General features: G+C 32.4%; 2 protein-coding genes across 4 annotated transcripts; one reads left to right on the top strand and one right to left on the bottom strand.

Moving 5' to 3' along the window:
• Positions 1-218: 218 nt before the first annotated feature.
• LOC127251126 (actin-depolymerizing factor-like) lies at positions 219-2779 on the top strand. Of its 2 annotated transcripts, none has more exons than XM_051274724.1 (3): positions 219-390; positions 1932-2197; positions 2284-2779. In XM_051274724.1, the coding sequence occupies exons 1-3, from the start codon at positions 355-357 to the stop codon at positions 2432-2434; spliced, it is 453 nt and encodes a 150-aa protein (XP_051130681.1). In that variant the 5' UTR covers positions 219-354; the 3' UTR covers positions 2435-2779. The 2 variants fall into 2 exon arrangements, with proteins under 2 accessions (XP_051130681.1, XP_051130689.1); XM_051274732.1 differs by having other exon boundaries at positions 231-390; positions 1874-2197.
• A 582-nt stretch (positions 2780-3361) lies between these two features.
• Positions 3362-7184, bottom strand: LOC127248771 (low affinity inorganic phosphate transporter 1). 2 transcript variants are annotated; one of them, XM_051271293.1, is made up of 2 exons: positions 7042-7184; positions 3362-5181 (listed from the first exon to the last, which is right to left on the bottom strand). In XM_051271293.1, the coding sequence occupies exon 2, from the start codon at positions 5120-5122 to the stop codon at positions 3506-3508; it is 1617 nt and encodes a 538-aa protein (XP_051127250.1). In that variant the 5' UTR covers positions 5123-5181; positions 7042-7184; the 3' UTR covers positions 3362-3505. The 2 variants fall into 2 exon arrangements, with proteins under 2 accessions (XP_051127250.1, XP_051127257.1); XM_051271300.1 differs by having other exon boundaries at positions 3362-5210; positions 7042-7178.
• Positions 7185-22782: the final 15598 nt, after the last annotated feature.

Raw genomic sequence — 22782 nt, 5'->3', positions numbered from 1 at the left:
AAAAATGGCAATCTTTCAATTGAACGATGGAGTATATTTTATTAATTTAAATTTAATATATAAATACAAGTATTATTTGATTTTATTAAACAAATTAATATTGAAAAAATTTAATTTATTGAATAAAAGATAATTAAAAATTTTAAAGCAATTAAATAATATAAAATTATATTAAACAAATAAAATAGCAACTACAGCGTAGAGATGTTGGATCGCACCACAGTACCATTCCCTTACGCCACTCCACAATTATTTTTCTTTTAAGTTTAAGCACAGACACTACCCCGCTTCTCGTTCTTCTCTTCTTCCCACAATCAAACCCTACTCCACTCTGAACCAAAGATTTCGATTTCCATGTCTGTCCCTGTTGGCGGAGGAGGAGGAGGAAGGGTCAGTATTTTTAATTTTTCTGCTGCTGGTTGTTGTCTGTTAATTTAGATCTATAATTCCCTCTTCTCTCGGTATACTTTGTCTGCAATTGAGAATTTAAAGATCAGTTAGCCGATTGCTTTGAAAATTCGAATAAGGTTGAGAATTTGGGGATTATTTGTTTTCTTTAAACACGAATGCTCGTTGCCTTGTCGTTTTGGGGGAAAATGCCGGTGATAGAACATGATTCAATTTTGTTTGTTTTAGATAATTTTTATTTTCGATTTTAGATAATTCGAGAGATATTCAAGCAAAAAGTGTGTTTTGCATTGGATATCCTTTTAATAGGAACTTGCGTGTAATAATAAAACACAAACTAACATGCTTTTTCTCCATTTTCAATTCCTTTAGGGTTGTTTGTTTGTTGGATTCTGAACAGGGGTTGTAAGAAAATATTTAAACAGTTTGAAGGATGGGATGATGCCTCTTGAGACTCTTTTGAAGGATTAATAAAGCAATAATTTAGCTTGCATATAATGGGTAGGACTTCATTTGGAAAATATATGATTAGGTTGAATGAATAATATAATCTATTCGCAAAAATGGCATTGAAAGAACAAGTTGTTCCCTTGTTCTAGCACCAGACATGAGTTTTGACAATAAAGTAGTTGTCTTTGCGACAGCTTTTGCCGAGTTTGGCACGAGATTTCGATTTTAATCAATTGATATGCAATGACAAGTTCATTTTTATTGGTTATTCCCTGATATGAGATATCTTTCAGTCCATCTTTTATTAACTCAAAGGCTATCTGTAAGGACTACCAAATGTTGGTGTTAATTTTGATGAATTATAAATTGTGGGCTAAAATTATATTTGGGAAGCTGAAACAAACATTTCTTGCAATACGAGTAAGTGTTCAATTTGCATAAATTGGGGTGATAGGAAGTTTTTTGTTTTTGTTTTTTTTTAAACGCGATATTCAGTTTTGGGTGATAATTTCATCTGATTTTGAATGATTGTTGTGCAACAATGAATTTTCTGTCCGGGACTGATTTGATGTTATTTGTTCAAATATAATTTGGATATGAGAATAGTAGGAAAATATAAATTCTTCATTACCGTTGTCATTTTTGCAACAATGAAGGGAAGAATCGACCTAATAAATTTTGTAGGCACAATTGCTTCTAAACCACCAGTAGTTTGGAAAGTCGGCACCATACTCCCCCGTGATTTAAAATTTGGATAACACTTTATTGCATAGAATCCTCTAAATATTGCATAAATTCTCTTGTATTTTTTAAAATATTGTATAGAATTATTAAAAAAAAAAAAAAAAGGTAAATTGTGCAATTTCCGAAAACACAACGGATATGGTGAAGACTTTCCAAATCACAAGTAGGTCATAAGTAATTTTGTCAATTTTGTATTACGACAAGAAATCCTTACATGTATGAATGTATGTGTATGTAAAGTGATGAAGCTTGAATGATTATTGTTGTTAAGGTAGCGCCGAGGGTATCGACAAGTTTATCATGTCTTGTTGATTAAGTTTGCATTTCAGCCGAATGCATCGTCCGGGATGGGCGTCTCCGATCACAGCAAAACCATGTATGTGGAATTGCAGCGCCGGAAAGTGCACCGCTATGTGATATTCAAGATTGACGAGAAGAAAAGGGAAGTCGTGGTTGACAAGACGGGCAGCCCGGCCGAGAGTTACGAAGACTTTGTTGCATCTTTACCTGAGAGCGACTGCCGTTACGCTGTCTTCGACTTTGATTTTGTGACTTCAGAAAACTGCCAAAAGAGCAAGATCTTCTTCATCACATGGTTTGATTGCCATAGTTCGAAGGATTCTATTTATTATTTCTTGTTTCTCCGATGTTGTCTTAAAAATAAGCGTTAATCTCTTTTAGGTCGCCTTCGGTCTCCCCAATTCGAGCAAAGATGCTTTACGCAACATCTAAGGAGCGGTTTAGGCGCGAGCTACAGGGCATACACTACGAGATCCAGGCTACCGATTCTACTGAAATGGACCCCGACATAATCAGAGGACACGCTAATTGAAGACTAATGGATTCTTACAAGTACTATGTTTGAACCTCTCTTGATATCGATGTCCCGTTTAGATGAGCTGAGCTTGCGGTTACTCGGTCTTGTGATGCTTGGCAATGTAAAAAATTTCGATAATTGCTTGTAATTTTTATATACGTATAATAATCTGGCTGCTCCTCGTCTTGAGAGTCAAATGCTGGACTCTCTAACAGAGAGTATAAATGAGTGAATGTTTTAGCCATTCTTGCAAGATGGATGTAATGAAGGTATTTGAACATGACACAAAATTTGATGACATGGGACAATTAGGACCATGCCAATTAAATATATATACGACATATAATGGTTGAAACCCAATGTGCTCAAATTAATAGTAATATGTGCGGTATAAATTAGTCATGTGACATGTTATATAAAACATGTATTGATTGAGTCAATTATTTTTAAAAATACAAAGGAAATAAATAATTTCTAAAAAATTTGATACAATATTTTTTAAAATATAAAATACTACAGTGAGTTGTAGACAAATTTACTGTATATAAAATGTGTGCCTATTTAGTAATTAAAAAATAATATTATTTTATTAGTTAGTGAAAATTTTGATATTTTTGTCTTTTAACTTTATGGATAAAGTAATTGCACGTAGTATATTTGTAATTTAGATAAAAAATTAAGTATATTTTAATATTAACTTATGATTACTTTTATTAAAATAAAATAAAAAAATAATATTTTGAAGTGAGACAAACAACAAAAAAATAATATTTTGAGTTGAGACTGAGGAAATATATGCTATTAGGTTGTATATGTAATGTAGTTGCTTGTAAGTCATACATGGTTTGCCTAGTGTAACTTACCTTATCGAGTCTATTTTGCATGGTATTAGGTTGGATCGGCAATTTACTCATAACAAATTCCTATACTATAAAACTAAAATTAAAAAAATACGTTCCTCGTAATATTATTATACACCCAACAATCGCACAAAACTTGCACATACAAAAGGAGTTTATTACACCTTCGACACAAATAGTACAGTCCATTACATGCATCAAATACTACTACTACTCCCAAACCTCATCAAACTGGAACCGTCCTAACCTCTTGGCCTCTCATTTCCACGCTGGCATTCTCACCCCCCTCGTTCTCCTTCGACATCTCCTCCAAAGACCGCCCTTTCGACTCCGGCACCAGCAGCGTGAACAGCATCCCCAGCGCGTTCACACACCCCAGCACAATCAGCGAATACTTCACCCCTATCCCCGCCGGATACCCCGCGTCCCTCTTCGCCGGATCCTTGGGCTGCGCTGCGTACAAGAACCCAAACGCCCCCACGATCGCCCCCGCCTTTCCGGCAGCCGCCGATATGCCGTGACAGGTCGACCGCAGCCTCGCCGGAAAGATCTCCGCCGGCACCACGAACGTCGTCGCGTTAGGACCGAAATTCGCGAAGAAGAACGTCAAGGAGTACATGATCACGAACCCGATCCGATTGTCCTTATGAGTCCAGTGATTGTAAGGAATGGCGAGCGCGAACATGAACACGGTCATGAAGAAGAATCCCATCAATTGGATCACGAAACGACCGATTCTGTCGATGAACGCCACCGTGAACCAGTAGCCCGGCACCGTGCTGCAGAGGGCGATCAACGTCTGCGCCCGCGCGATTCGGTATACCTCTTCCAATGCATTCATTGTCTTTGCCGATGGAATCCATCCGATCGCGCTGAATATGTCCTTCTGGAATAGATTCTGGCTGTAGAACGCGATGTCGAGGAGGAACCACGTCGACGTCGTGCCGAGCAAATGCAGGCCGTGGCGCCGGAGAAATTCGCGTGAAAATAATCCGAAATTTTGCCCCGTCTCCGCCGAAAGCCGGTCGATTTTCTCCGGCTCCGCCTCGACCTCGACTTGCAGCACTTTCGACATATCGGTGGCGGCCTGTTTCGCGTTTTTCGCCACCAGGGCGGTGTACCTGGCGGTTTCCGGCATCTTCATCCGCCAGTAGTACGTAAGGGCGGCCGGGAGTGCGCCGAACATTAGAATCAGGCGCCAGACGTAGTCGGCCTGCGGCACGGTGGAGGCGGCGGCGGCGACCTGATACGCCGGCGCCGGAAAGGCGGATTTGAACGCGGCGGAGATGATGATCGCCACCATCCCGCCGGCCAAGATTCCGAACCCCTGCATCGCGAACACGGCGGCGATGAACGCGCCGCGGGTTTTCTTGTTGGCGTATTCCGACATGATGGTGGCGGAGAGAGGGTAGTCGCCGCCGATGCCGAAGCCGAGCCAGAAGCGGAAGAAGCAGAGCGTGGCCATGACGGATTTTGGGCGGTCGCCGAAGGAGAGGCCGGAGGCGACGGAGCAGATGACCATGAGCATTAGGGTCATGCCGTAGACTTTTTTCCGGCCGAGTTTGTCGCCGAGCCAGCCGAAGAAGAGCTGGCCGGCGAGGGTCCCGCAGAAGGCGACACCGTTGACGGCGGCGGAGACGTTGGGCGGGAGGGTGCCGGGCTTGGCGGCGCCGGGTTGGTGGTAGTAAATCCGACCGAGGAGCTTGGTGACGAGGGAGATGCAGAAGAGGTCGTAGGCATCGGTGAAGAAGCCCATTCCGGCGATGACGATGGCGGTGAAATGGTAGAGTTGGGTCTTGGCGACATCTAGTGCGTTCAGCACTTGCAGCTGCTGTCCCGCCATGGACGGACCGTACTGTGCTTCAGCTTGAGCTTAAGCTTGCTCTCTCTATCTCACAGTTTCTGCAATTTCGTGACTTGTGATTACGATCCTGATGAGTAATTTAATTGAACGTCAAATCAAACTGAAAAGCTCACGTTTGAATCTTGGGGCAAAAAACACTCAAAACTACTTTTTGAATTTTCTAATTTTATTATTCATTTTATATGTACAATTTTTTTTTATATTTTTTATTTGTATCGTATCAAATAATTATTTAAATTTAAAATTTTATTAATTTTTTCTATTTGCATTTTTATACTTTCTCTCATCCGTTATGTAAATACATGTTCGTTTGACTAACACAAATTTTAATAAAAATAAGTAATAATTGTTACCTTTTTTATAGTAAAAAAAGTAAAATATAATGATTTTTTACTTATAAAAAAATAAGAATATTTTTTTATTACATTACAAAAAAAAATAACATAAATTTAAAATAATGACGGAGTGAGTATTACTTTTTTTTTTACTGTGTTTGTATGGGGTTTGGATTTTGGGTGAAATTTGAATAATAAAAATTTTAATTTAAAATAATTATATGATGTGATATAAATAAATGGTGATATGATATTTTAAATATAAAACTAATTTTTAATGAAATATAAAAATAAAAATTTTGATTTATTATTTTTTTTAAAGAAATTTTTTTGATGAATAATTAAAATTATGACAAATCCTCCGTACAAACACACCTTTAATAAATTGCAAATAAAATAGGTATAAAATTAAGAGAGGGGGAGAGTATTAAAAAATTCAAACACAAGATTCAAATAAAAAAAATAAAAAAATAAATAACACACACACAAGTAGTTTTGAAATATATATACAGTAGAGAGATGAGGAAATAAATGGTGTGGATTAGATTGCATGGATGTCGGAAGAATCTTTCGTAGAGGACAAAGCTAGAGTATGAAAGCAATGAATACTAGGAGTAAGACCACAGACCTCAAAAGTCAACAAAAAGACAACTAATACTATTCAATTCTTATTATTATTATACAATTATTTATATAATTAATGACTAAGACAGCTAACCAAAACCAAACCCGCCGTAACAGCTGTTCATTACAACGCCAACATATAGGTCCTCTAGTATTTATTTTTAACGTTTCCTTCCACATGGGGCAATTCATTTTTAATTTTTCAAAACCAAAAAAATATCCCCTCCTCGCCGTGCCGTCTGGGGGTTTGGATTTTGAGTTGAGATTTAAATAGTAAAAATTTTAAATTTCAATAGTTTTATGATGTGATATAAATAGGTATTGATGTGATATTGAATGTAAAATTAATTTTTAGTATAATATAAAAAATAAAAAATAGGTTTTTAATTTGATATTTTTTAGGAAAAAAAAATGAAATAAATAGTGTAAATCCAATCTAATTCCAAAACAAACATACTCTAATTAGTCAAAAGTAGGTAACAACACTAGTTAAATATAATTAATTCACAAAAAACATATATCAGATATTCAATTTTTATTATTTTAAAATAGCTTAAATAAATAGAGTAAAAAATAAATAAATAAATACTATTTTCTTTTTACCAAAAAAATAAAAAATTTTATTTTTATCTATTCTTCTTAAAATTCGTATCCGGTCAAACAAGAACACGGTTGGACGACGGAGGAAGTATTATTATATATATTCGTAGACACGACGCGACGCAGTTACGCTACCCATCCAGACCGTTGATTCAATCAGCGGAGCCAACATGATGAACGGTCTGGATTAGCCTCAAGAATTCCTCGCTAACTGCAGAAAGAACTGAAGCTTTTTTCGTTTTTATTTTTTCACAACAAAAATCTCCTTTCTGCTTCGATAGAAGGAAAATCTAAAATTAAAAAGAAAAAAATAAAAAATAAAATCTAGTATTGTGTTACCTGAGGCAGTGAGAATGGCAGTCCAGCTCCAAAAGACAAGAAATTAAGTAAGTAATTAAGAGAATGTATTGTGTGTCATATGTATGGAGCGAGTGACAGAGAGAATGGATCAATAATGGTAATGGAGGGATATGTGAGGAGAGTGAGTGTATATATAGAAATAGAAGAGCAGTCGGTCAATGAGAGTAGGGTGGAATTTTAATGTTGGTCCATATCGTCCGTTGGGATCTTGACACGTGTCCCTTGCTAGTCCGAGCTGGCATCATCTTGGCAGCTCAACTGAATGCTACATTATCCCGGTCGACTTTTGAAATTCTGCAGTCAACGGTTTCCGTTGAAGGAACGTGTGCCTTTCAAATTTCCTTCGTACCTATTACTTCTCTTTATATATGTATATTTATTTATTTATTTTTATATTTATATATAGAATTTGCAGCAGTTATCCGAAAATATGCATTAGATAAATTCTTGTAAATTAAGTCTGATAAAACAAATCATACACTAGGCTCACGATCACAAGTTTATTCCAACGCCACCCGATCTTGGACTATTTTTTTATATTTTAATGTTGATATTGACATATATTTGTTTACTTGTGTATTTTTTTTGTTTCCAAATAAAAATTACTTCCTCTATCCTTATTAATTATGTCCTAATGTTTTAATATTAAAAAAAAATAATATTTTAATATAAAAATAAAATACTTAAAAAATAAAATACATATATTATAAAAGAAAATTATTAAAAAATAATAATAAAAGTAATAGAATTATTTTTTTTGTTAAAATATAAGTAATACAATTATACGAGCATAAAATTGTTTAATATAAATGAATTATTTATGAATTCAATGAACAATAAAAAACAAATATAACATAAATATCTCGAACAAATGGAGTACTACTTTTGAATACTATCTTCGTCTCATAAAACTAACATCATTTGCTTTTTTGCACGTAAATTTTTTAATGTTAGTATTATGTTTTATTTGTTTATAGTAAAAAAGAGAAAATGTCCTTAGGGTGTGTTTGTTTGGAGGGTTGGATTTTGAGTTGGGATTTGAATAGTAAAAGTTTTGAATTTGAATAGTTGTATGATGTGATATAAATAGGTGTTGATGCGATGTATTGAATGTAAAATTGATTTTTAGTATAATATAAAAAATAAAAAATAGGTGTTTAATTTGATGTTTTTGGGAAAAAAAATGGGATGAACAGTGGAAATCTAATCCAATCCCCCAAACAAACACACTCTTAGATTGTGTGATATAAAACTAATGATATTTGTGTAATATATTAAAAATTGTAATAATATTAATTATATTAGGTATTTAATACAAATATTAAATATGGTACCACAGACAAAAATAAAAAATTGTATCCTTTTATGAGAAGGGGTGAATATATTTTTATTAAAAAAGTATATTAACTCTTGTCTACTTGCAAAATATACATATTTGTATTTTGGATTGTCTAATTATAAACTAACCATTTTAAAATACTCATTTTTTGACAATACTTTTATTTTACTATCACATCATTATTTTACACAAAAAATTAAAGACAAAATTCTCTTTACACTATTTTTAATTATTCAATATAATTAAAATACTATTATTTTTTATTTTTTTTTAATTTTGAGGCAAAAGTAAACAAATATTTTTTAGTTGGACATAGAAAGTTGTATTATTGTATGTTATAAAATATTATATCAATATTATTTAAATAAAAAGTATATCTCAAATCAAAATCAATTGCTTCAATTAAATAGAGAATTTTGAAATTTTTAAAAAGTTTTAACTTTTTTACAATAATAAAATTTTTGATATTATGTGTAATATTTTATAAACAATAATTATTTAACATAATATTTTTTAAAAAAATTTAATAGATAATTAATGTCAGAATATTAAAATTCTTTAGGTTGTTTTTATTTTTTTAATATCTGGATTATGATATTTTAAGTAAAATAATTGTTATTTGTAATAGTTTATAGGAAAAATACTTTATGGATATGATATTTTCAAAAAAAATAAAATTCTCATTTCAAAATACTTTTTTTTTTTGTCTAAATAGTATTTTTAATATAACGTTTTTTTTAAGATAATACAGTGTATTCGCAGATTTTAGTTTAAAAAAAAAAACTAACAATATTAGTTGTTTTTTAGTAAAATATTTATTGTTTTTTATAACTTACATTAATAATAATTGATAAATGTAATATTCCAAGAGGAAATTTAAGAAATTGTATTGCTTGCTTGTGAGTTGTGATTATTATTATTATTATTATTATTATTATTATTATTATCATTATTATCATTATTATTATTTTGATAGAATTACCCCTAACTCAAATTGTTAGACTTCAATTCAAGAATATTAAAGATAATATCAAAAAAGATTGAAATCAAGTTGAGTAATCTAACAGGAGAAAGTTAGGATGATTAAAAGAAGATGAATGCCAACGGAAAATATGAAGGCCCAAGATCCTATCAAGAAGTGATGAAATGAGACAATATGTGATGTTATGAGACGTTTCAATTCGTGTTTTTAGGTTGTGTTTGTATTAGGTTTAGTGATAGATATAAAAAAAAATTAACACATTTGTTAATCCGAATACAATTCGAATTCGATTTTCAATATGAAATTCTAAATTTGAATACAACACAAAATTTTTAGATCGGATTCAGATCAATCTGATTTTGTTTCAAATCACCGGACAACCCAAATAAATCCAAAAAACTTGACACAAACTATACCAAAAAATGTGAAAATTTTCGATTATTTATATTCAAATCCAAGATTTAATTTCCTGTGCAGGTACAATTTTGACAGCCCTAATGATATGGAGGGTACTCAACGTTAAATTATGGGGTAGTAAGAGATAATTGCACTATTTATTGATTTACACAACAATATTTTACTATTTTCAAAATGTTAAAATTTCAAAATTTTCAAAATTTTTTTATTGTCGAAAATGAAATTTAACGATAATACATTGACACGACTAGAAGAGCACCGAGTATCTGGCATATTTTACATATTTGCGAAACCAAATTCTGGATAACACAATGCCTTCGAATAACTCCCATGTCACTGAAGAAAAAAAAAGGTGAATCAAATGAGATGATTACGCGTGAAATTAAACTCGAAAGCTTTCTCAAGTTGACATAATAAATCAATTTGATAATCTTCTAACTATCCCCAAAAAAAAAAAAAAAAGGTCAAATGAAATTTGGCGATAATTCAATTGCACGACTAGTAGAACACTGAGTATTTGATATATTTCACATATTTGCTAAATCAAATTCTAGATAGCATGATTCCGCCGAATAAGTCCTATACCACCGAAGAAAAAAAACAAAAAGAGGAATCCAATGAGCCGATTACGCATAAATACTTGTTACGCACCGACTCATCAGGCCTGGTGGAGAATGGGAAAGAATATATTATCACTATGATCGCTAGTGTCCACCGAAATCAAACCTAAGTCGAGATTCAAGCTTCCATGCATGACTTGGCCTTGCAATTGTCCCAATACTTAGTTGATGTTGTTTGGTTGATTATTGAAAATGAGATTATCGAGTTTCACGATAAGAAGCCCAAATAGAGAGCCCATTACAAAGAATTCCAACCAATACTGTTTCCTTAATCTAGCCATCCAAAGGCATAGCCCTCATTGTTTTTATCCCACCTTACTATAATATGTGAATATAAAATTCCTACAAAAGAATGAAGCAATTGGAAGCCCACAAAAAGTCTTTCGCCAATTATAAAACAACCACAAATCAACCGACATGACTTCAAGTAGCCCTCCAAGCTCGGATGGAAGGTAGGAGTCATACGCCATTATTCCAAAATTTGGCCTTCCCCGATGATCGACAATGTATACCACCTTATAACACATAAATTCGGCTTTTCTAAAATTGTAACTATAAATCAAGAGTGTTGATGGCAGAATATCTCAATTTTTTTTTATTCCTCATCAGATATCCTAGAGCTTCTTTCTGACAAGGGAGCAAATTATCGCTACAAAATGATTTGTTCTAACAACAACGCCTCAATATCTACCATCAAATACACTTGACCATGTAATCTTTTACATCCTCTTCCGACCATCAGTCGCTTATCCTTGGAATATAAATTGACTGATAATATTTGCATAATAATTAATTCCATAAGGTGCTTGTTTGCGTTTTACACAAAGGGGAGTAGCTCCCCAGTTACTTTAGTTGTTGACCATCAACCTTCCACAACTTCTTGGCATGACAAAGGACCAGCTTGAGGGTAGCAAAAAAAATTTACTTTTTTGACATTCTCAAATTGATCCAAAGCTTTAGTTGAGATAGTTTGATGTATGTAATGTGATCCTAGTAAGGTTCTTGTTAAGTTGCGTTATTAACACCTCTTTCCTAATTGTATGCTAATGGATTATCTTCTTCCTTGAGAATGCCAATTTTTTTAAATATATTTTATTCGTAAGAGAAGATTTTTAGTAAGCTATTGAACACATCATCTAATTTATAGGGCAATGTGAAAGAGAATTATAAATAATGACTAGCATAATTGCATCTATTCTAATTGTCACTCATAGAGCTAGCGTTCTACTGGTTTGCATTACTTCAATATAAATTTTTTTTCAACGCATAGGTAGAATTTGAATAGGCCTTCCACGAATTTTTATACAATCACTTTTTGGAAGTCATTATTTTAAATCTTACCAATCTAAGCTAGAAGGTTGATGAGTTTCTCGAGAAACTTTTTGAATGGTCAAAAAGGACAAAATTCCAATTTTAGGTGCGAATTTTGGAGAATCATATCGTAAATATGGTTATAAACAACAAGTACATTTACTTACAGAAGAAGCTCATTCTTCAGAAGTATACCGACTTAGACATCTAATATCTAAGAAAATCAAGAATAAACTTATTATTTGGGAAGCTCAAATAGCTAGACGGGCAAGGCTTCCACACAACTTCTCATTCTGTCAAATCTAAGATCATGAAACATAAATATAATATTAACAAGAAGACCGTCTTAGGCTAGCTATGTGGTAGCCTTAGGAACTTTTAATAAAAAATCTTTTTAACACCGGAAAACATTGCATAGTAAATAGTGTCGAAGTCAAATCCACATGGACTATGTAAATTAAATCATGTATTGTCATATTCCAATAATGGGGGGAGAGAGATTAACAATTCAATTATAATAAAACCAATTAAAAATATAGGCTTTACCTATAATCATAACCTCTAATTTTCTTTATTTTATTGGTAGTAATAGTACGACCGATTAATTATATTTCTAATTAAAGAAATAAACTGGATACAATCATAGAATGATTTCTATACTTAAAATTATCACGGCGAAAACTCATTTGAATACTCAATCAGTTACAAAAATATTTATATATCCGATCATTTAGTTTTTAGGTCAAGCTCAACAACCTATTACCGCTTTATCAAATAAGTACAAAATTATGAATACAAGTGTTCGATTGACACACAATTGCTAAATTAATATAGAATTCAGTCATAGTAAAAGATTAGATAAAATAATCATAGACATAAACTGCCGAAATTACATAAATATCAATTAACCAAAAAAAATCAATTCATATCAAATAGATTTCATAAATTCAAACTCGAATCAATCTCGGACTAGAATAAGAAAGGTAGATACTCATAATTAAGATAAACAAAAGCGATAACTTTTTCGGCATAATGATGAAAATCTCATAGTTGAAAATAAATAATAAAAAGTAGATTTTCATATAGATTATGAATTATAAGTGCAATTAATCTACAAAAATATATAATAATATGTGATTCATCATTAAGAAGGCCAATACAAAAGTCCATATAGATCAATTTCTAGTTCCTATTAACACCATCGGGATGTGACTAGAAAATTATTGAATTTCATCTCCAATTATAGATAAAAATTGTTTTATTTTTAATAAACATAATTTTTTTTACATATTATATTTAATTTAAATCAATACGGATCAGATTTTTTTTTTTTTTTTTTAATGCATACACCAATGATGAAACAGAAAAACCAAAAACTACCTTTGTAGAAGGCCAAGATCGAATGAACTAGTTGAACCCACAGACCATCTAAAGACTTTAGTATGTGATTAGTTGTAATTAGATAATATGGTAACACAAGTCATCTTAAAAAATAGCAAGAAAGTCTTACACATATTCTTAATCAATAAGTTGTCATCACTCTACAACACACCCGACGGCCCACGAAGACTCTTCAAATGGGAGTTGAACATCAATGTCAAGCAAAGAGTCTGAAATGGAAAGAGTGATATTAGGAAGACCAACGCGAGAAAGGCACAAACGAGAATCTACGGGACCTAAATCGTAGAAGGAAGGTCGAATTAAGAGAAGATGACTTGGAATACTAATTGTAAACCAGTAATGGATGAAAGCTAAAACAAAGAAGGATGTGAGCATTTAAGGCATAAGACCCCTTGTAAGGCAATGTTATAATTACAGTAGAAAGATACAAACCAAGTAGACTGTCTTAATAAAAATTTATGGCAAAATAACAAAAAATCCCTATGTGATTTTCAGAATTTGCTGAAAACCCCCCATGGTCTTAAAATTTCATAAAACTTACTTGTGGTTTCCAACATATTGTACACTCGCCCCTCATTTCAAAATTGGACTAACGGTGTTAATTTTTTAATTGTTTGACCGTTATACCCCTAGATGCTTTTTATTTTTGACCATTTATTCTAAGTTTAGTTTTATTTTATTTTTATCATTTATACATACACACATTTACAGAGATACATACATACATACACATATTGCTGCTCACTTACTCTATTTTTCTTTCTTCTTTCTTCTTTCTTCTTCTCCATTTTTTTTCACCTTTGTATATTCCTTTTTTACACATAAAAATACACACATACATACATATTCTTCTTCTTTTTTCTTTATTCTTTCTTCTTCTCCATTCTTTTTTTTTTTTCACCTATGTTTCTTCATTTTTTACACATACTTATATATTCTTCATTTTTCATCTTTTTTCTTCTTCTGTTGCTCGCCTCATTTTCTTCTTCTTTCTTTTTCTCAAATTTTTTCACCTCTATTTTTTAAAATTTTCATTTCAATTTAGGAGATTGATTATTGATTTTATTTGTTAGATTCATAGATCGAGTGGCTAAATCGTAGAATCTAATTGTTTTTGTACTCATTCGAATTTGATTAAAGTCCTTACTAATTTGAATTTGGGGAATTTGAAGTTTAACCCAAATCTTGAGAAAAACATACAGAATTTGAGAAATCTTGAGAAAAATATACATAATTTGAGGAATCTTGAGAAAAATATGCATGTTTCATACATAGTATCATTGCCCGATTCTGAATAAGGTTTTTATTGCGTATGGAGTTTCTAATTTTTAAGTTGAATTTAGGTTGCAACTGTTCGAGTCTCATATGTGCTTTAAATTTAATTTAAATTTTTCTCAAATTTCTTCTATTATGTGAATTGGGGTGAGCTAGAATTGATGAATAAAAAGAAGGGAAAGAAGAGAAGAGATAAGGGAAATGGGAAAGGGAAGGGGAAGATGAAAGAGAATGAGAAAAATAGTGCATATAATAAAGTCAGAGGGTCATTTTAGTAACTTTTAGAGAGATTTATCACTTTCTGGATAAAAAATCGCATTTGAAGCGCGTGAGAGACACTCTCCGTTGTGTCCTAACGGAGGGGTTTTTTTGCAACGTTTTACAAAACACAAGTAGTTTTTTTGGAGTTTTAAAATCAGAGAGGGTTTTCAGCAAATTCAGCAAACCACGAGAGGGTTTTATGCTATTTGCCAAAATTTATTGTGGCCACAATCTATTTAGCCTAAATATCGGATGATCCTAGAAAATTCAGTTTATTCGATATTATTTGAAATATTTATTACCTATGACCAAATATTAGACTTAAGCTTAGGGATGCCAAAAGAAGGTTGTGATATTATTTTACGAAAACTGGAAAATTGCATTATATTGATTATCAAACTAAGAGACCTATATATAGACAACATAAAATAGACTGGCAAATCTAAATCTACTAAATCTAAAACTGAATATTTAAAATATCTCAACACTCCCCTCAAACTCAAGTGGTACAACATAAACCAACTTGAGTTTGCAAAGAGATATCGAATATGACGCAGCTACAATCATCCATCTTACCAGAATCTCAGAAGCAGTGTCTTCAACTAAATTGGAGTCAAAAAACTCTCACCAGAGCTGGAAAATACGGAACTGGAAAACACGAAACTCTCTCCGGAGCCTGTAAAATACATAAATATAACTGGAGTCGGGAAAACGACGGGACTGTAACTAGAGCTGGCAACGGCGGGAGTACTTTCTACAAAGTCGGAAACAACGGGACTCTGAATAGAATCAGAAACGACGAAACTCTTAATGCAGTCGAAAGCAACGCTTTGTACTGAACTATGATAAACAATCAATGGCTAAACTCGGACGCAAACTTTAAAAATAAAATTGACGGATGATTAATTGCAGATGGATCTCAAAATCAGAAGACCTCCGTTGACACCATAAAATAAAAACAAAAACAAAAGAATCTCAAATTTGAGAGATCTTCGGGTACATTCCAAGTTGAATGTAGACTATATATACTGCAGAAAAAACGTAAACTCTGATGCCATATAAAATTATTTTATGGAAACTGAAAAATTGCATTATATTGATTTTTATAATAAAGAGCTTATATATAGACAATAAAATAAGGTCGATATAATCAAATCTGGATAAGACTAAATCTAAATTTACTAAATTTAAAACTAAATATCTAAAATATCTTTAAGAAAAACAACCTAAAGTACAAGATATCAAAATCCAATTCTGTAATCCAATAGAGAAGAGTAAGGTAACCCAAATAAGTAAAAATCATGATAAATACACCACAATCCATGCGAAGGCTCAATGTCCTAACAAGAAAGGATGAAATAAGTTCAAAGATGATGATTTAGGTTCTACTTATGATTGGATAATGGAATAGGAGGACATGACTATATGATCCAAGAACTTAGGATTCTGAGAGAGAAATCGATACTAATTTTTATATGATATAAGTAATAGAATTGTCCGATAAAAAAGAACAAGAAAATTAAGACAAACACCCAATAATGTAGCTATTTTTTCTCATTTTTTAAAAAAAATATTATTTTTTTTTTATTATTTATTCATTCATGTTATCGGTTGTTTCATTTTCATGCAATTAACTTATAAAAAATTACAATATTTATTTTTACCAAATTGTAATTTTAATTTTTGACCTTTTTGTTATTTTATCAAAATTTGCCATTATTTTTAACCTTTCTATAATTTTTTATTTATTTATTTTTTTAATGTTTGTTTGTTTGTTTATTTTTTATTTCTACGTGTTTATGTCTAAATTTACAAGAACGAATCCGATTTTTTTTTTATTTTTTTATTTTTTATTTTTTTTTTCAAGTTAGCTGGAAAATTCATTTTGACTACCGACTGACCTAAGTCAACATAGGCCATCTGGAAACGAATTTGAATGATAACATATTGTAACATGTTGAATACAAAATTGATTTTGAATGTTTACTGGGGGTGTGTTTGTTTGGGGTTTGGATTTTGAGTTGGGATTTGAAGTAATAATTTTGAATTTGAATAATTGTATGATGTGATATAAATAGGTGTTGATGTGATGTTTTAAATGTAAAATTGGTTTTTAGTATAATATAAAAAATAAAAAATATGTGTTTGATTTGATGTTTTTGGGGGGAAAAAAATGGGTTGAATAGTGGAATTCTAATCCAATCCCTCAAACAAACACATCCTGGGTGTGTTTGTTCGGGGGTTTGGATTTTGAGTTGGGATTTGAATAGTAAAAATTTTGAATTTGAATAGTTGTATGATGTGATATAAATAGGGTTTGATGTGATGTTTTGAATGTAAAATTGATTTTTAGTATAATATAAAAAATGAAAAATAAGTGTTTGATTTGATATTTTTAGGGGAAAAAATGAGATGAATAGTGTGTTTGTTTGGGGGATTAGATTATATTTCCACTATTCATCTCATTTCCCAAAAAAAAAACATCAAATGAAACACCTATTTTTTATTTTTTATATTATACTAAAAATAAATTTTATATTCAAAACATCACATCAACACTTATTTATATCACATCATACAACTATTCAAATTCAAAATTTTTATTATTCAAATCTCAACTTAAAATTCAAATCCCCAAACAAACACACCTATGATTTAGGTTTTTCCAAATCCCCAAACAAACACACCTATTGATTTAGGTTTTGATTTGATTAGTATTTTGAATTATAAGATAAAACAATTTTTTATGTTTTATTATTATTATTTTTTTATATTGAATTATAGGGTTGTATAATAATAATAAAAAAAAAAAATTAAAACAAACTCCAAGAATAGAACCTCTAAAGCTTTAGAGTTTGTATTGTTTCAATACAATAGTCTTATTTACCATTTTTATCCGTTCCAAAATAATAGTCTTATTTTCATAAATAACAATTGTCATTGCTTTTTACACTAATACATTCACAAGGGCAAAAAAGTCTTTTATCCATACTTTCTACCAATTACTAATATAATATCAATATTTCTTAAATCTTGTGTCTAACATAATTAAGACTATAGTTCTGGGACCGAGGGAGTATTATTTTTCACAAAAAATTATATCAAAATATTTTTTAAAGAAAGACTCAAATCAATACTCAATTTTAAAATAATTTCAAACCATAACAAGTTTTCTTTAATTTTTATATTGTTTACTATACAATCTTATTATTTTTAATAAAAAAATCCTTATTTTCCATACACATTACTATATCTAATATTATTTTATTTTAAAAAATTAAAACTAAAATACTTATAGAATACAGAGAAAATATTTTAGTTTTTCTTTCTTTGAAATATATAACTATCATACGCATAATTTTTAATTAATAAACTATATATAACATCTATTTATTATTCCAAATATAACATAAATGATTTATTTATATATAATATTATAAAATTATTTTAATTTAAATTTTTTGTATTTCAGAAACATCAAAATACCTAATTACAATCACGAATTTTAATAATTATTTGAGTTTGAATTAAAAAAATAAACACAATTGGGTTTGTTTAATAATTACATTTTACAGAATTTTGTATAAATATTAATCAAAACATACGATATAATGTATAATATATTATACACAATATGAACCTGATCAAGATCCGACATGCAAAAGAGGTATAATATAATATACACATGAAATAAAGGTCAGCAAAAAACATTATAACATCATTTTTTAATAATATTTTTACAACTTATTACTCGTTTTTTTAGGTAATTGTCTTTTTATTATAAATTGACAAATTTGCCCTTAATTGTATGGTAGAGATTAAAAGTAATAAATGAGTGAAAGGTAAAAATGTAAAATTTGAGTTTTAAAAAAAAGTAGGACAATAGTTGTTTGACGTCCCAAATAAGAAAGTAAGACATTAGTTTGTGGACGGAGGGAATATTTCACAACAAAAGTAGGCAAAACTATAAATACTAAACAAATACATATTTTGTTTGGGTGTGTTTGTTTGGGGGTTTGGATTTTGAGTTGAGATTTGAATAGTAAAAAATTTGAATTTGAATAGTTGTATGAAATGATATAAATAGGTGTTTGATGTGATATTTTGAATGTAAAATTGATTTTTAGTATAATATAAAAAATAAAAAATAGGTGTTTGATTTGATATTTTTGGAGAAAAAAAGTTGGATAAATAGTGTAAATCTAGTCCAATCCCCCGAACAAACACACCCTAAGAGTAAGACTACAGACCTCAAAAGTCAACAAAAAGACAACTAATTTGTATTTTATAGTTAATTGAATATAATTGTATGAAATTATCTACTCCGTCTCACTTATTTTGTCATTTTTCTATTTTGAAAAAGAATTATACAATTTAATCTTATTTTAAAAAATTTAATTTATAATTTTTTAAATTTTAAATTATACTAATTAGTTATCTTAATATTAATTTATAATTATTTTTATTAAGATATTTTTAATTATTTAGTAATTATATTTCTCATAAATTTTAGCATCTATCATAAATCGGATAAAATATTCAGAACAAAGAAAGTATAATACAAAAAGGAGATTACCACTACCATCGTCATTATTATTATTATTATTATTATTATTATTATTATTATTACGACGTAACACTCGCGCTTACGGTAAGAGATTCCAACATTATAATTATATAAAAGTGTATATATCTCAAATTACGGCATCCCGATTCACACGTTTACGGGATTCGCGTCCGAAAAATAAATAAATAAAATATATAAAGAGTCAAACCTTTTGCAAGTGGACGCCAATAATGACATAAACTCTTCAATTTATTATTCTGTCCATCTCGGGTAATTCGTCCCTATTTTTTATTTTCGTCCGTTTTACGTAACTTTTTCTTTCTATTTTTGGAAATATAATTATGCGCTTTAATTGCATTTTAAATTTTATAATTTTTTTAATTTTAATTAAACTGTTTACTTATCTTAATCTTAGTCTATAATTATTTTTACTAAATAATAATTATTTTTACTAATATACTTTTTAATTACATATTAATTATACTTTACTTAAATTCTCGTGTTTACACTAATACACTCATATTACATGGGACGGATGGATGGAGGATATTATATATTTAAAAAAAAAAGAAAGTTTATTGTTTTTCAAGTAGGTGTTCTTTTTGTGATTATCTTCTATGTATGGCTGTTAAAGTATTTATAATTTTGCAGCATGGATTGGTGCTGAAAAAGGCTGAATACCTAAAATCTAATTATATAAAATTATATTTGTTACGTACGAAATTTAGAATTAGGTTAAAAGCCCAAGGTAAAAAGAAGAATGGGCCTGACAATAGGGTTGATTGAACTGGCTGAAGGACACCGTGAGGAAATCAAGGAAAATAAATTTATTTATTTATTTCTAAGGAAAATACAGGACGGAAGGACCTCAGGTCGGTAGGTCCTCAGGACGGAAAGACCTCAGGTCGGAAGGTTTTCAGGTCGGGAGGTCCGCCAGACGGGAAGACCTCAAGTCGGAAGGTCTTCAGGTCGGGAGGCCCTCAAGATGAAAGACCTCAAGTCGGAAGGTCTTCAGGTCGGGAGGTCCGCAAGACGGAAAGACCTCAAGTCGGAAGGTCTTCAGGTCGGGAGGTCCGCAAGACGGAAAGACCTCAAGTCGGAAGGTTTTCAAGTCGGGAGATCCTCGAGACAGAAAGTCGTTGAGATGGGATATCCGCAGGTCGGGTAAACTGTAGGTCGGATAGAAGGAGGAGTCGGACAAACACGGAGGCCTTTGATCAAATATAGGGGGCGGTTGATATGGAGGTCGGTCCAAGTGGGGTCGGGCGAAGAAGTAGGTCGGACGAAGGACGAAGTCGGGCCAAAAGAGCGGAAGGTCTGTAGTTGGCTCAAGGAGTGAAATATAGGGATTTTTGGTCTGCTGGGGACACGTGTCAGCATAAGAAAGGTTGGAAGACGGTTGAGAAGGAGACGTTGTAACCGTTCGGGTGACGGTTTTCAGTACGGTTTCCCAGGGAATATTTAAGGATTTGGATCATCATTTGGCAAGGCATCTTCAATCAACTTCAACAAAGCAAAGTCAGATTTGGGGATCACCACTTTAAATTTCAGTATTTTATTTTCCAGTTTAGTTTCTGTACGTTACAGTGTTTAGAGATTCCTAATCTCAGGCACTAATTAATCAAGTTTAAGGATATTTTCTATGTCTTTGAATTTTACTTTATTTTTGTTGAAAAAATACATCAACAAATTGGCGACCACAGTGGGAGCAAGACAAAATTGCTCATTCCAATTCCGGCGATAATTTCATACGTCTTAGATCCGGCCGAATCATCGGAAGGGTCCATATGGCAGGGTCACAACCGCAAGCATCTTCGACACCGGTGGGAGAATCCGTTCCACCACCCATTGTGCCAAATGCCGGGGAAATCCCACAACCACCAACTGATTGGTGGTCTTATGTTCAACAAATGAACAACCAGCATACCTTGATTATGCAGAATATGTTGCGTGAGCAACAAACGAACATGTTGCGTGAGCAACAGAGTCAGTTGCAGAACATGATAGATCAAGCATTGTCAAGGGTTAGTCTTCAACCCACTCAAACACCACCAGGAGTGTCACCGTCCAGACCACAGGCAAATTTCGCAGGGCCATCATTCGTGGATAGTACATTCCCAAGTGCCACAAATCCCAACCGAATGGATCGGGGAAAAACTCCTTTGACTTTTCCCAACAATGTTCCACTGGGACCAAGGGTTACCAGTTCCCAGCCGAACAATACAAGGGAGGACAGGCCTGAAGGATATTTACATGATCCGATTCATATTCCTGTGCAGGATCCGTTCCAGGTTCCTGATCATCAACGCTTTCATGTAGATCCTGATGAGATTGCACATATATTAAGGGATCAGTATGGATTAACTCCTCAGATGGCTAACCGCCCTGCATATCAAAGACCTTTCCCAGAAAGGATCATTCATGAACACCCTCTCCCAAGGAATTTTCGACCACCCGACTTTCATGCATTCTCAGGGGAGGACGGATCTTCCACCATAGAACATGTTGGTCGGTTCACAGCACAATTAGGAGAAGTTGGCAATAACCCTTTTTATAAGTTACAGCTGTTTGGTTTATCTCTTACTAGAACGGCGTTTTCGTGGTTTGTAAGTTTGCCTCCAGCACAAATTCAGACATGGGAAGGACTGGAGATGGCATTTCACGCTAGATTTTTTAATCCTTTACCAGTTGTTTCTTTAACTGATTTACTTGAATTGCGACAGTATCCAGAAGAAACTGCTTCACAGTTTATAGAAAGGGTGCGATTGATGAAGGGACGATGTCCTACGGTAATCAGTGAGAAAGAGATGACCAATTTAGTGGTCCGGAATATGCATACTCGTTTAAGAAAGGCACTCACTGCCCTGGATGTTGAGGATTTGGCAAGTCTTGCATCCAAGGCAGGACGTCTAGAATCTTTGTTCAGAGAGGAAGATCAGCATAACAGGCGTAATAGAGGCCAACATATGGCGAGTATGGGAACAGAAACATGCGACTTTGATTTTAATCAGTCAGAAGAGATGGCAGCCGAAATCCTTTCTGGAAAACCGTATGTATGTCCTAAATTGAAGCCAGTACCAGGATCTGAAGGAAAGGAGCAACCGACCTTTGATAGTTCGAAAGCTGATGAAATCTTTGATATCCTACTGACTGATGGGCAGATCCGTATTCCAAAGGGTCAAAGACTTGCCACTAAAGAAGAAATCAAAGGGAGACCATATTGTAAGTGGCATAATTCTTTCACACACACTACAAGTCAGTGTACTCATTTTAGGAAGGAAATTCAAAAGGCCATCAAGACAGGTCGGCTCAAATACATCACTCTAGGTGTAGACCAGCAACCGTTTCCGAATGTAACAACGGCAATGGTTGACATCCGACCAAGTTCGGAAACAAGGAAAAGTTCGGCCAACGATGGACAAAAAGGGGAACGAAACCAGCCAAGCCCCGAAACAAAAAAAGGAAGTCGGCCAAACAGCAGCCGACCGGAAGAACGACTCAAAATTTGTGAGAAGCCAGTTGCTGAAAAGTGGGACCATCCAGATGG

Source organism: Andrographis paniculata, unplaced genomic scaffold (assembly GCF_009805555.1).
Source record: "Andrographis paniculata isolate CXL003 unplaced genomic scaffold, ASM980555v1 Contig11END, whole genome shotgun sequence".
NCBI classification, from domain to species: Eukaryota; Viridiplantae; Streptophyta; class Magnoliopsida; order Lamiales; family Acanthaceae; genus Andrographis; species Andrographis paniculata.
This window is presented reverse-complemented; position numbering and strand designations above follow the sequence as displayed.